Source organism: Geospiza fortis, unplaced genomic scaffold (assembly GCF_000277835.1).
Source record: "Geospiza fortis unplaced genomic scaffold, GeoFor_1.0 scaffold40, whole genome shotgun sequence".
NCBI classification, from domain to species: domain Eukaryota; kingdom Metazoa; phylum Chordata; class Aves; order Passeriformes; family Thraupidae; genus Geospiza; species Geospiza fortis.
In genome coordinates this window covers 15,988,058-16,002,997 of record NW_005054297.1, presented here as the reverse complement: position 1 = coordinate 16,002,997, position 14,940 = coordinate 15,988,058, and the positions used below count along the sequence as shown (strand labels likewise).

Genomic DNA, 14,940 nt, shown 5'->3' with positions numbered 1-14,940 from the left:
GAGGTAGGACCACACTGGTGTTATGGGGTCAGACCCATGAAGAGGCCACTTGAGGAGAGCACACAAGTCTGACCAGCTTGCATATTGCTCACCTTGTATTCCCCAGGCATCACAACTGTTTTATTAAGGATTGTAGTAGGTACATACGTGCCTGGCTCTTTAAGTACCCACTTACTGAGTTGTTAAAAATCTGTCTGATCTCTCTTCGGACCTTCTGACACTGTTTCCTTCTACAGCCTTTGTAGAAGGCCAAGTTTCAGATGCTCACTGTGTAAAGAAATGCTTATGTTTACTTTAATCTGATCTCTCACTGGTGTCATCAAGTGCCTCTTAACTCTTGTATTGTAGGATTTGATGGACAGCTATTCTGCATTCAGCTTGTCCACCACTTACATGACTTTACATGATATCTCTTATGATGTGACCAAGCCTTTTCCTCTCACAGCTGGAGTCCTAGCATTTTTAGCCTTCCACTGGAAACATTAAAACTAGAAACTAGGAAATAAAAAGCCAAAAATTTGCATTTTTGTCAATGTTCCATATGGGTATCAATGGATTTTTATAAAAATACAGATACTTACCTTGACCTATGGAACGACTTGCAAAATTATACATTTGCATTGCAATTGTGAAGTCTTCTAGATTGTTCAAGAATTGAAAAAATGATCGAAATTCTTCAAATGTGATACCCTAAAAACAGGAGAACAATATGCACTGTAAGAATTATCAGTAGTAATAACAACTGAATAAACAAACCTTGCAATTATATATGTCAACTTCATTTAACAACAGATACCACACCCATTTAAAAAAAGGGACTTTTAGTAAAAGTCAATCAAGTAGAGAACTGGACTTTCTTGAGGAATGCAATATGTCTTTCCTCTCTGTGACTGCAACAAGACAACAATTCTCACCAGAGCAGTCAAAAATACAGTTCCATTGCTGAGGGCAATTTTTAAGAATTCCAGGATTATTACAATACAAAAGTCAATACTGAGAATAAAATGTCTAGGTTTGGATGAACATTGGAGTATGTTTGCTACTGAAAACCACTATTATATATACGTGAGTGTATGTGCTCATATAAATACATTGAATGGATTCATAAATATATGTTATGATCTACCTTAAGCCTGTACTTGAGGGTGAAATTTTCATATATCCAGATTTAGACACTTCATCTGAGTCTCTTCATCTGAGGGTTTGCAAGTACTGCACGATTCGTCCAGCTTTTAAAAAATCAATTGCATTTTGACCAGACTTTAGACTATCTTCTGTAAGTTTCACTGAAAGTGTTCTTGTTAAAAGTTGTCTTCATTCCTTGTGATATTTGTTCTGCTCTTTTCTCATCTTATTTAGACATCCAAACATCTGATAAACTAACTCAAAATAAATTCTGAAAGAGATCTGAAAATGAGACTTTGAACTAAGCCAGGACCATTGCCTATATCAAATTCCCCCTGGTCTCAGCCATTCTGAACATGGAATGGCATTCTGTGTCAAACCTTGATCTCCCTGGACTCCTTTAACTATAATTCCTGGCTATTTTTCCATTTGCTTTTATTCTTTTATCCTATTTAAGTACTTGTCTCTGAAAATATACTTGGAGGCAACAGTAAGATCTGTGAGCCTTTATGTTCAAACTAAAACATTGATCTATATCTCTGCTCAAACATAAACATAGTCTTTATAGTATGGTGGAACACAGGAAACATGCAAATGTAGGTTTGTGCCAGAAGGTGGCAGAGGTTGGATGCTAACCCATATGAAACAGCAAGGACTGTGGAAAATGTGGAGAGCAGCACAATATTGTTACAATAGAAGAATTTAATAGGTCTCCACACACTTGCGATGTAAACACCTGCTTAAGTGATCCTACCTAACCACTGGCTAAGATTTATAAAGTCTTTGGAGAGCTTGGCCCATCTCCATCATGAGTTGCTTTTTTCAACAAGCAGATCCTTCACAATTAGAGGAAACCGTCATATACACAAGTAGAACTACCACCTTATTTAAATTTTTATCTTAAAAACTGAATTTAATATTATCAATACTGTATTTTTGTTTCATTGCATTTGACACTATTAGTTTATGTGTCCAAGTTCTAGTTCTTGCACTATGTTTAGACTGAAAGCTCTATGGGACTGGAATAACTCTGCCATGCATTTATGAAATTCCTAGATCAGTGAAACTTCATTTCTCAGCCAGGAACCTCAGGTACTACAGCAAAACAGCAATCGTAGAGAACACCCGCTCAAGTCTTGAGTTGACATTTTTAGGTTCACAAATCCTTAATGTGCACCAATTTGTCTGTAAAAATTCTGAATGCAAAAAATAAGTGTAAGAGGTCAGGCTACTGCAAAAATCTTGTTTGTGTGCATGACTTTCGCTTTTCCTAATAAGCTGCTCTTTCTCATCCCTCAAGTTTTCTGGCTTTTACACTTCCAATTTTCTCCCTGATCCTGCTGATGAGGGAGTGAGCAAATGGCTGCATGGGGCTTGGTCAATGGCTGAGATTAAACCATGACAAAAAAAGGAAGTTAACTTCAATTTAGATGGACAGATTTTATTTTACTACAGCAAAGAAAACTCAGATTAATGTACCAATGCTGCTAAAAATGCACAGGCTTTCTTCAGGAGCTGATATCCGTAGTAATTCATGATGCCAGCTTACATGAATCACTGCTTGGCATCTAGTTAGTAAAAGGAGGAAGACATCCTGTGAGCAGGCAGCATGCCAGCTGAACATTTTAACATGATTAAAATATGACAAAAGATCATCATGCTGCTTTACGGGCTTCTTTGTACAGCACCATGAAAGTTAGCATTGCCATTATGAGAGTATGGGCATATTACTTTATACTCTCGACTGATTTTTCTTCTGAATGGAATCCTCTGGTTAGTATTAGTATTGCAGCATATCACTGTCATGAAATAAAGAGTGATTTTATCATTTTCAAATTATAGTGCTATGACAAGAGCCAAAAAAATGTGACAACATTTTATCAACATATGAACACCACCTCCATGGCAGTAAGTCAAAGTCCTATTCTTAAAAGCCTGTGGCCAGCACAAGAGATGTAGTGACAGCACATTTACCAAGCCACTGATACAAAGTTATGAAAACCAGCGATGTCTTGTTTCCCTTAATGGAGGTATAGCATATGACATACATCAAATACCCAAATATGCGGCACCCATCCAGTGCCAGATCACAGCATAAAGGGAAATTTGTAACTGAGTGACAAAGCTCTCTACATGGAGGTTTTCCTTAACTTGGTCTCACCAGAGACCAAGAAGAGGAAAGTACAGTAGGACACTTGCTATGACATTGGAAGACTTAGATATGAACTTCAAAGACTACTACCTTGTGTTCAAAAAAAGTATCTGTATATTTACTTAACTTCACCTTTGACATTCAAAGTATTTCTCTATAACTACAACGGTCATTATTTTTCAGTTTCCCATGTGACACATTATTTTTTTACACAAGACCCAAAGTGAGTGGTTTTTTGGTTTTTTTTTCTTAGATTTCCATCTGGAACCATGCAGTTTTAGCAGTTCTGTTGCACTGTCATGGCTCTGAATATTGAAAGCTGCACAGACCTTTTACAGCAGTTTGATCTGAGCCCCTCAGTGCCTAGACCAGGAACTTGGAAAGGGTGACAGAGCAAGAACTCTGATCTCAATCTTACCATGTCATCTGACACCTAATCTGGTCAGAAGAGACAGCTCTGATTTCCCAGCTATATTTAGCACTCAGTGGCCCTAACTGCTGTACAAGCACAGGAATAATCAGATAATCCAAATATCTGAACAAAAAACCATTGTTTTTTGGAGTGTGCTTCTATCAGGTCAGTTGACTGATCTTACTTACTGTGAAGACTGAAATCAAAATGTCATTCCTCAAATAAAAACAGAACCTAAACAAACTGTTCAAACTGATTTATTACTTTTCTTTTCAAGCTCTGCTGTCAATGCTATTAAAAGACAGAGCTATTGAAAGAGTTAGATTTCTAGGACAGATTAATCTGATCTTCTTCTGTAAACACAAACAGAAGTATATCCAAAACATCTCTTGTCTGGAGGGCTACTTTTAACATTATCCTATAGATTATCACTGATGCATAGTTGCTACTACATTTCTCTCAAGATACACTTTTGACAATGTATTTGTTGTTAAACAAATTAAGGACTATCTACCTCCTGACCTTTACTGTTTATATTATCATTTCTGTCTCTTCAGTCTTTAAAAACCCACACACCCAACAATAATTACAAGCAATTCACTAGTAAGACTAAAAAACAATGAGATAAAATGTAATGTTATTTCTGAGGAGACGCTATTCCAGTGGCAGTGGAAGGAAGGAAAGGAAGAAGAAGAGAAGGAGAGAAGGAGAGAAAGAGAGGGTTTTTTGATAATTCATTGCTAGAAAATTTTTATTTTTAATGTCTTTTGGTTTTTGCAATTTAACCTGTTCTATCTATCTGTTATGTTCTATCTAAACTTCAACAATACTACTAGCTAAATCCTATGGAATATATTTCTATGCTATTTACTCTTCTACATTTTATTCAGCAAGTAATCTGAAAAACCAGGAATGCAGTTTATGATCAAAATAAAATCCTGGTGCTAAGTAATTCAGTACAACAAAGCTGCGTTTTCATGTTAATGACACTGGGACTGCATGCTGTGGTCCACTGCTGAACAATTACCTTTTCTTCAGGAATGCTGCCACGCATGTTTTCCAGGTAACTTGATGTATTTTCCACATTTGTATACCTCAAGAGAATATGGGCAAAGTCTTCCTCACTGATGGTGTTCATCCCATTAGAGTAAGAAAGAAATTCTATTTCTAGAACCTCAGTTTGCAGGTTATCCATAAATCTAAAACACAAACAAAACGTGAAGAAATTGTCATACTTTATATTTCTACTGTTTGTGTCCTTAAATAAGGACAGGGCTGGGGTATAACCTTTCCACCCCAAAGTAACTAAAATTTTCAGCAGCACTGGAAGAGGACTTTTTATTACTGGGCCACTAATTGTTTTATTTTGGTTTTTGTGTATATAACACACACAAAGGGAACACAATCCATAAAAACATACCTGCACAAACTATGTGTATAGTAGTATAGTAGGCATTAATTAGAACAACTATACAAATATTTTTTACAAGGAATTAATGAAGTTGAGACTCACCTATAAAAATCTTCGAAGTTCAGTTCTGCTTTTCCTTTCTTGCCAAAAAAGTGTACAAGCAGTGTAGTATCTGACAGTGAACTTGTATAATCATCAGCACGCTTAAATATTAGAATAAAAACAAATTAAAGGCCATGATTGGATCAGATCAGAAGTATAATCTGAGAATGCCTATCATCATAATAGACTTTTCTATTAAAAGAGTTTGTATTTCATGTTTATAGTCTTTAAGAAGATTTTGATCTTGCAATCCATTACATTAATTTTGCCATGCAATTTTCACACAAAGTAGCAGTAGCTGTTAATTGCATTTAGTAGAAAGTATTTAAACTAACAGAACAATGTAGTGGAAGCTGCAATGAAGGGGGAAAAGGTATGAAAAATAAAACCAGAAACTTGTGAGGAAAAAAAAATCTCATCAGTTAAGGTAAACCATAAAATGTAACTCCCTTTGTACACAATCTCCCCTCCCTTCTACTATGAAACTACAAAGAAATTAAAGTACACTAGTTCATATACTCTTATTCCATATTTCAAAAGTAAGTATGAGATTGTGTTCCAAAATCACATCAGTTAGGTGTATTTTACATGATTCTTTTCTGTAAGTTGCAGACAGCTACATCTTAAATGTTATTGCCCAAACACATTTAAAACACCAGAATTAGGAAATATTTTGAAATAATGAAGCAATATTTGGATTACTTCTCTTAGGACTGTTCCTCGTGTACCAGGTTGTGGTCTCTGCGCAGGACTGGAATCTCTGAATATGTATTAATACTTTTTCCTTAACAAATAACTAAGGTTTTGAAACCAGATTTAGAAGAGAAAGCCAACTAATTTTGACCATTTGCAATAGCGAAAGTTGTAAAAAGGAATCCAAAGAGAAGTAGCTGTCATCTGTGTATAGTGATTGCATAATATTCCACTTTTTTTATTACATATTCACTGCCCTTAACAAAATCAATGTATATATGCATTGATTTTACTTCTTTGAAAAAGAAGCTCTTGATACACTGAAGAGCTGAAGAATAATTCAGTAATGTAAGGCTCTTGAATAAGCCACAGTAGCCCAACGTGATGCTGTCCTCCTGGCATTAACATGCTTCAGCCAACATTAGAAATTTAAAAAGTTATGTGTTTAATCTCCTTACTGCACCTGCTTAGGGATGACCTCCTGTCCAAGCTCTCATTTTTCTTACAAACACAAGACTTTATGGAAAGCACAGAGGAGGAGAGCAGTCTCTGCTCTTCCTAGGCAAGCTACCACCCATTAGGAAGTTTGCTGACTCTAGTGTTACAGTACAAAACAAGGCACAGTACAGAAACCTAGCAAATATTTGGGAGATGTAACAGTAATAATTTATCACCATAACAATACATTATAAACCTGTGGGAGCTACAATCGGTACAGAAAACTGTTTATACAGCTCTATAAAGATCTACAAGTCTAAAACTGCAAGCCACACTCGAGAGTTCTTTAAGTCTTCACTGAAGAGGCTATAAATTTGTAACAGACAAAGAAACTCTAAGTGAAGAAACCAGGAAAAAATTTTGAACAATATATAATAGCTCAACATCACAATAAACCACATACCATGAAAAAGCATTTCACATCTACATTCTCTAAAATACACTATATTATTTTCAAATTTACATACTGATTTATAAAAAACGTAAAGTGCAATATTCATTAAGAGTATTTATGTATCAACAACAAGGGAAAACACAAGGCAGTAACAACACACATCCCTTTCAACATCCTATCTAAAGAAATGGGAGAGACTTTTCTGTTCCTTAGTATAATCAGTTTAGGATTCTCAAGATTGCATTTCAGGTACTCTAGCTTCCTCTTTATTCTCATATTCTTCTCCAGGGAGAAATAAGATGACATAGTGTATACAGAGGTAGAGATATTTCATGCCCTTCAATTAAGACAGCTCTGCTCTTCAAGTGAGCAAACTAATTCAGAAAAGTAATCACTATTTGTCTTTTAATATTGTTATCCTCCACTACAGGACACAATATACTGAAATGCAGATACCCTGATTTCTTATGTCTTTTAAGCAATTAAATCCCTGAGCACATTCAAACAATTTCCCTCAAGTACACTGAAAAGATATCAAATGTTAAATTACAGCCTTTCATCTTGCAAAAACATTTCAAAACCTTAGACTTAGGTTGCATTCACCCATATCTGAAGAACTGTTTAAAAAAACCTACAATCTGTAAGTCTTTTCACAATTCCCACTTGGCTGGCCTCATTAAATGAAAAAACCCCAAACAAAAACCTCACTGCAGAAACTCAACCCAATATACTTCTCTGAAGAACTGCAGGCAACTGAACACTATTCCCGTGCTCCTTCTGCACTGACAGCATTAAATAAATTCTCTTTTATATGGTAAAGGATAAAACCAGCAGCTTTAATCATTTAAAGCTATTTTTTTTTCATTATAAAATTAATTTTATTTATTTTAGATCAGTGCAAAATAAATTGCCTCACCTGTTTCCATGTATACAAATATGAGCCTCAATTTTGATCAAATATATTTTTAAATAAGTCATTCAAATGAGAATAAAATTCTTCTCATTTCTCTTTACCTTTACACTAACTAGAATACAAATTCAGGTAAAGAGACAAACTGAAGACAAGTGTTTCAATCACTTGATTGACTTGCTGCATAATGGCAATATGGTTTTCTTTCTATTTTTTCTAGCCTGAAGTGCATAAAGTCTATTTCTTTTGTATTCTGCAAAATTAGTTTCAAGTTTTTGATTAACAAGAGTTGACTAAAAGTAGGTAATGCTTATAAGCATTGATTCTACTTTTACCAACATATTCCAATAATTAGGTATGTACATTATTATTTGATTTAATAAGAGCTTTCTTACTGAAAACTCTTGATTTTTCCAACAGTGACAACTAACCTACTAATTTCCAATTTCACTTAGTAATTTAAGAATAAACCCCAAAAGTGAATTTAGCGATAACTGCAATATTCCAACAGGATGGTGGAGTTGCTAAATTAGTAAGTACAAAAACAGTATTACACACTGTCCTAGAAAAACTACTTGTGGTAAATAACTTTACTCTCTAAAGAGACCTTTTGATTCCCATAGCAACAAAACTTATTTACTCTCACTTTAGACTTACACGTAGCCTTCTCAAAAGCCTATGACACAACACAGGTCCCAGTGTCACCTTGCTTTATGCCACTTTCTCACTACAAATAGCTATAATATTATTTGGATGCAAGAGTACCTGGGAGAGATAAGAATATGGATGAAAGCCAGCTGGTCCAAACCAAGCAAGATAAAGATAATTACAGTGAGAAGTGGGAAATTGTCAGTGGAGAAAATGCAGAACATGATTGTTCTTCATAAAATGATTCACAAGTGAGCACACAGGCTTTTTATACACTTTACTGAGAATTTAAATCCCTATTAAGTATAGCTGCTATTAAGCTTCAATTACAGTATAGTTACAGATATTAGTCTGAGGCATCAGATATTAAAAAACCTCTCTCTCTTCAAATTAAATGTGTGTAGAGATTTCCAAACTTAAGTCCACCTATACTTGGGACTTTATTAATGCCAGCTAGCTGTAAATTAAGATGACATTTCATTCAGAAAATGCAATGCCCCAAGCTTCTTGAATAATCAGTGAATTTAGAAGCCTTCTCTCCCCTCTGTTTCCTTATCTGACTAGACAAGAGCACTGATATTCTGGATTTTAAAATTTGGTGGAATAAATTAGGATTAATAACTGGATTAACAATTCAAAAGCTCATGAGCATAGAAGCAAGGGAAGATATGCTGGGTCTACTGTTTTATTTAAGATTAATAGGTATATGTTATTACTATGGATATTACTATGGATATTGTTGTGAAACTCAATTCTGTAACACTACATTTTGTTTTGTTGAAGGGCAAATGAACACAAGCCAAGAGAAATACAGAAAAGGCTTATTTGATACCTAGGAAATATAGGTTCTACCTTAAAAGAAAAATCAAATACCTTCTTTTGTTTGGCCCATAATTAAAATTCAAATAAATTTAACCAGAGTGCTATGACTGCATTTATAAACACAATCATGAGTATGAAGATTAACACTAAAGAAAAATCCTTATGAAAATTAATGAACAGCAGACTGATATAAAGGGACTATAAGTGAATTAAGCCTTGAAATTAGAAATAAGTCCATTGAAGTCCTCAGGTTATTCAATAGCTTCTGCAGAGGAACAGCAGGGACAAAACACTAATTACTTTCAATGTGAAGCACACATTGCTTCCAAACCAAGGAAAGAGACTGTTTTACTCTGGAGGTCAGTTTTTGTTCCTTGTTCTTTTCTCATTATCATCCTGCTTAGGAAACATGGAACTCTGAGACCAGAGTCAGTGAGTTCTATGTTCTTAATGCCACTACCAGCAGAGCCATTACTCTCACTGTGTGGGCACAGAAAAGCATAAATTATCTAGTCTTTTGACCCTCTGAAATTATAAATACAAAGAAATATCTTACTCAATTATCTAGAAGCAGATCACGAAACAAGACTTATTAGAATTTAAAGCATTATGGAGATTAATTTGACAGCTCAGTGGTACTTCTAGACTTCCATAATGATTGTGTAATATTAAAAAAGATGGACCAATGTTTTGGATACCTTAAAACATTCCTGGTTTTCTCTAATAATTAAAACAATCTTTGCATTATACTTTTTGTGAAGATTGGTTCTGATAATATACATAAAAAGCACATTAAGGCATAAAGATTAAAAGCTTAAAGGGCTACATCTCTCAGTAAAGTTGTTTTACTGGACCACACCTAAATGACAAAGGTTTCTCGAATTACTTCTCTAACTGTGAACTGCCATGACTATCAGTGTTAGAAAATGTTTCTGAAGGACTGAACAAGACTTCATCTTCCAACTCTTCCAGAAGATCACTTTGCTTTTTCTTGGAAAAGACAACCTTCAAGTATCACACTGTAGAGAACCAAATGCGTTTGATTTGAGAACTTTGAAGTTTAAAACAAAAACGTAATTAAAAAGAAAAGAAGAAACAGGGTGCATAATGTAAGAAAGCAATCAGAACAGAATAAATAAAATAGCAGTCTGTTTATGGAGCAGAGACCAGAGAGGTTGTCTTATACCTCCGCAAGGTCTGAAAAGAGTGCTTGGCTTGTGCTACGTCTCAAAGTATCCCAATAGCTTCTGGGGACAAGGTCCTCTCCTTCTGTTTTAAGAACCTGCAGTTTCAAGAAGCACAATTGTTTGAAAAACAAAAAACAATGGAACAACCATTTATAAACTTTAAAATATTTTCTAACTGATCTTCAAAATCAGGGCTTAGTTCTCTTGCTTCTAAACAGTGACATTTTTACCAGTTACATGACACTGTGTAAATGAAAGGAACATTGGTCTATTACAGCTATTTCCCTAATGCTCTTGGCTGCACCAAAAGTATCACTGACTCCATCTTCTCAAACAAAATAAATTCAAGAAAGGAGAAGTGAAAATATTTACTAAAAGTGCATATCAAAATGGCCATTTAAACTCAGCATTTTGCCAGTGTTTTTTTCTATCAATTCTGGTTTTCCAGAAAATATTAATTCATATCCTTATACAATCAATTTTTCCATTGGTAAGATAAAAATATCACTATATAATTAGTTATATAAAATAATTTAATCTAATCTTTATGATGACATCATTGCACCAACAAAGAAAGGCAAAAAACAAGCCTAGTAAGTTCAGCTTCAACTGTAACATACTTATCAGGAAAACACTATACACATCTGATGATCAAACTTAACCTTGTCATGAGAATGAACACCACATTCTTTTATGCATACAATTCTATAATTATCTATTTTAACTATTCACTGAATTTGTTCTCTTACTGGAGTTACTTTAGTCAATTGAATTAGTACTTCTGGCTGTGCACATTTCATTTCCATTTTCATGCATCACATCACAGTTATCATGTTCTGGTTGGCATTTGGCCAGTGAAAGCACTCATGCAGTACATGCCAAAGCAGTCTCACACACAAATGCAGTATGCACCAGAACATGACTTGAAAGAATTGACCTACACAAATGAAAATACTAAAATATTTAACTCATTTAAAACATCACTATATGCTTTTTATGGCCTATGGACCTCAACACATTTTAAAAAAATAGAACTGATTTGTCAGATGAAGTGAGGAGAAGGGCCTCATGCATGAGGTAGCATGTTGGACTATCCCAGACATTTTAGGGTTGCATCTCCTTGGAACCTGGGTATCTTCAACTCCTCAGGACATCCAGGAAAACAAAAGACTGCTACACTTCTTGTTTCAGTAGAAGAAATAGAACCCCAAAATATCTATTTTTGGAGATGAGGGATTTACTGAATTCCTATACACCTGGGTCTCCTTTGCATGGAGATCTCCATTCAGATAGTAGGAGGGCAAAAAACACGGCACACACCTGGGCATTATCTTGATAAAGTGCTTGGACATGGCTCAGTCCAGGAGATGCTTTTACTGCAGCTGAAAATTACATAAGTAGAATACCTAACTAGTTTGGTTTCAGTTTGAAATGGGAGAAAGCATGGGAATATGGCAATCACTGTCCAGCAAGTTTTGCTGCAATAAAGCCTGATCTGAAATCTATTGAATCATAAGGCCTTGCATATTCTACTTCATTTTTCTCACATCATTGCAGTATGCACATCATGTCAACTGCACATTTTAATTCAACAGACTTCTTTCTTGCATATTGCTCCAACTGTAGGTGCCAGCTTCACAAGAAATAAAGCTGTGCATTTCTGTGAAGAATTATATAATGAAACAAATTTTAAAACTGGAATTTCACTACTCATCTAATTCTCCTGCATCCGATCCCCTCACTTGGAAGATCACAATAATGCCACAAGATGAATTCTTCTATTTAAACATAAAATCCGTCTGTTTTTTAAAAACTGTTTTACTTCTGCCATGATCCAGAAATTAATCAGGTCACGATGACAACATTGAAAACCTCAGAAAATCTCTTTCTGCTTCTCTTTTTCAGCCCTCAAAATTATTGTAAAGAAGTTTACTGTCACCTAAGTAATACAGGGAATATTTTCTGTAAAATCCTTTCCTAGTTCAGCACTGGAAGTTCTAATGTATTTGTTCTGTAGCTGAAGCATAAAAATAGGAAAGTTCTCTTCAGGTTTCTTTTTGGGGGGCAATAAAGAGGTGAAAGATTCAACAGACTAATTATTCACACTACACACAAGGAAAGAAAGAGATGGATCAAATGACTCATGCAGGATGACTTAATTTCACACATTATTTAAAAATATGTCTACAGTTTTTTGAAACGTATTTGTACTTTCCCTTAAAAATACTGTTTCCTCCATTTCATATAAATAGAGAGCAACCTTTCCTTCTGATAGGCTTGCATGTTCAGCATGCATGCAGCAATCTTTTATGCAAGTCAAGATTCCTCACATTTTTACTGATAGGCAGAAATAATTTACTTGATGGAAACAATAAATACAACAGATTTTCTTATAGCATATTATTTCATCTCACTGGTGAAGACTGCATCAATTGAAAATAATTAGAGTACATACACTGTTAGTAGGAGTATGATATCCATAAAGTTGAAGACGCTGACATACAGCAAAAATGGGCCAAGCCAAATATCACATGTCAGAATGAAGAAAAAAGAAGGGGGAAAAAAAGACAACAGAATAGGTTAAGACAAGCAAACCTTTAATTTATATATATTATTATTGTTTGTTTATTTGTTTTCAATATGACAGTGAAGAAAAAAATGGTTTATTTTCAGTCTTACTCTTCAAATTTTCAAAAGAGAAGTACAGGTTTTTAGAGATCACCCTCAGGGCTTATGTGCCATTTTGCCATCTTTACGTTCTCCAAAAGCTCTTCCTTTAGGTATAAGTTTCCTTTGTTCAAAATAAATAGTCTCTGATTCAACAACAGACCTACAGTTTTGAAAAGCTGAGCAGGATAGGTCTCTCTGGGTGGGAAGAAAAATGTCCTTTTTTTCTCAGGGAAGGTTTAAAAAGTAATAATTTTTGAAAATCATACTTCCTGTGGTTTCAGGGACAAAGAACTGAGACTGAGCATTGATGTTGGCAAAAATATAATGGACACTGAGAAGCTCCGCTGATATGTCAAAATATTTCTTATAATAAGGAATTTTTTCCATAAACATGCAAATTGCAAATTAACATAGTTTTTTTTTCTGCTCTCTGCTTGGCAGAGATTTGTCCCTGATATTTACTTTTCCAACAGTAAAAATACCTGTCACTGCTGCCATCCCTCAGACAAACCACCACAGACTCATTTAGTTCTGACTTACCTTTTTATTTGTTTGCATGAAATGCAAATTTGACATTATGTGAGTACTCAATATTCCACAAAAATTTATTCAGATTAATATATTTTGCATTGGTCACAAGAATTATTTAGTAAGAATTTAAATTTCAATATAAAATCTAAGTTCAGTTGTAACATTTCATAATCTATTTTAAAACTACTATGTGGATAACAAGCACCAGGTTCAGAAGGTCTACATGAACAACTTCAGTTAATTCTGAAAGCAAGTGTGTAACTTGGTCTTCCCACTGAGATCTCTCACTGTTAGAGACAGTAACACTGGCTCATTACTACTTACTTTTCCCTAGACTTCAAAACTCCAAATGGAATCAATTCTACTGACTTAACATCAACTACAGTATTTAAACACTATTTTTTACTTCATATAAACCACTTACTCTTTTTTTCCAGTAGCTGCAGTTTAGGCTAAATACTGCTTTTTTCTACATGTGAAGTTATGCCTATTCTTCTAACAATATGAATTTAGTGTTTTAAAAACAGTGACCAGTGAAATATATACATACATAATTTTGTACTATATAAAAAAAAAAAGCAAACAAACTACCAGATGCAACTTTTCTGATTTTACTTACCAGCATTGCACGTTTTTCTTCATCTCCTCTTTTTTCTCTCTTCTCATTTTTTTTCCTGAAGATCTCTTGGAGCTAAAAACCAAACCATTTTGTTCACATTTAGTGTTCAGCCTGTTTTCACATACATAACAATACCCTTCATCATAAGGAATATTACAAACAGTATTAAATGCAGTTCTTTACTGAAATATCAGAGTTTCAATGATGCTTTGTTGTTCACACTCATGCCTTCATGTTCCTTCTGTGACTTAAACCATCATACAGAAAGAAAAAGGAAGTATTTTTTCCACAAAGTGAGGGTAGCAATTCTACTTGGGAGCACAACACCAAGAATGTCCTATTTAGCCAATGTGGCCAATATAAAAAGGGGAAGTTTCACCCTTTTCACCACCTCCAGGCACTTCCTTTTGTGTCAGGTTCTAATTAGTGTCTCTGTGGTTATGTAGTCAGCTGGATCAATCTTTTTTTCACATTAGTTCCCAACCTGATCAGTTCTTACTCCTGCTGGCATAGGGGAGGGGTAGAAACACCTGGTGGGGGTGAAATATTCCCCTTCAGCAGCAACAAACTACTACTCAAGAGTAATTTATCAAGTACCCTTTCTTTTCAAGTCTGTTCAAAGAATACCTTCAGGTCTTGTAAAATACCCCTTTCACAACTATCTCAACATGAAGAGCTTTAAACACGACTTCTGAGAAAACCTCAAATACAAGATTTCAAACATACAGATTCTTAAGCATATTTATTTTTGTAAAGTCTTCAGAGT

At 34.7% G+C, this 14,940-nt stretch overlaps 1 protein-coding gene across 2 annotated transcripts in view; it reads right to left on the bottom strand.

Moving 5' to 3' along the window:
* Window positions 1-14,940, bottom strand: part of MICU3 (mitochondrial calcium uptake family member 3) — a 39,655-nt gene that overhangs the window by 10,881 nt on the left and 13,834 nt on the right. Inside the window, exons 6-11 of one of the 2 annotated variants that reach the window (XM_031066336.1) lie at window positions 14,175-14,246; window positions 12,810-12,848; window positions 10,354-10,449; window positions 5,203-5,303; window positions 4,717-4,888; window positions 582-690 (exon numbers count right to left, since the gene is read on the bottom strand). In XM_031066336.1, coding sequence (XP_030922196.1) covers window positions 582-690; window positions 4,717-4,888; window positions 5,203-5,303; window positions 10,354-10,449; window positions 12,810-12,848; window positions 14,175-14,246 — 589 coding nt within the window. The remainder of the gene's footprint in view (window positions 1-581; window positions 691-4,716; window positions 4,889-5,202; window positions 5,304-10,353; window positions 10,450-12,809; window positions 12,849-14,174; window positions 14,247-14,940) is intronic. The other variant, XM_031066339.1, reaches the window with a different exon arrangement.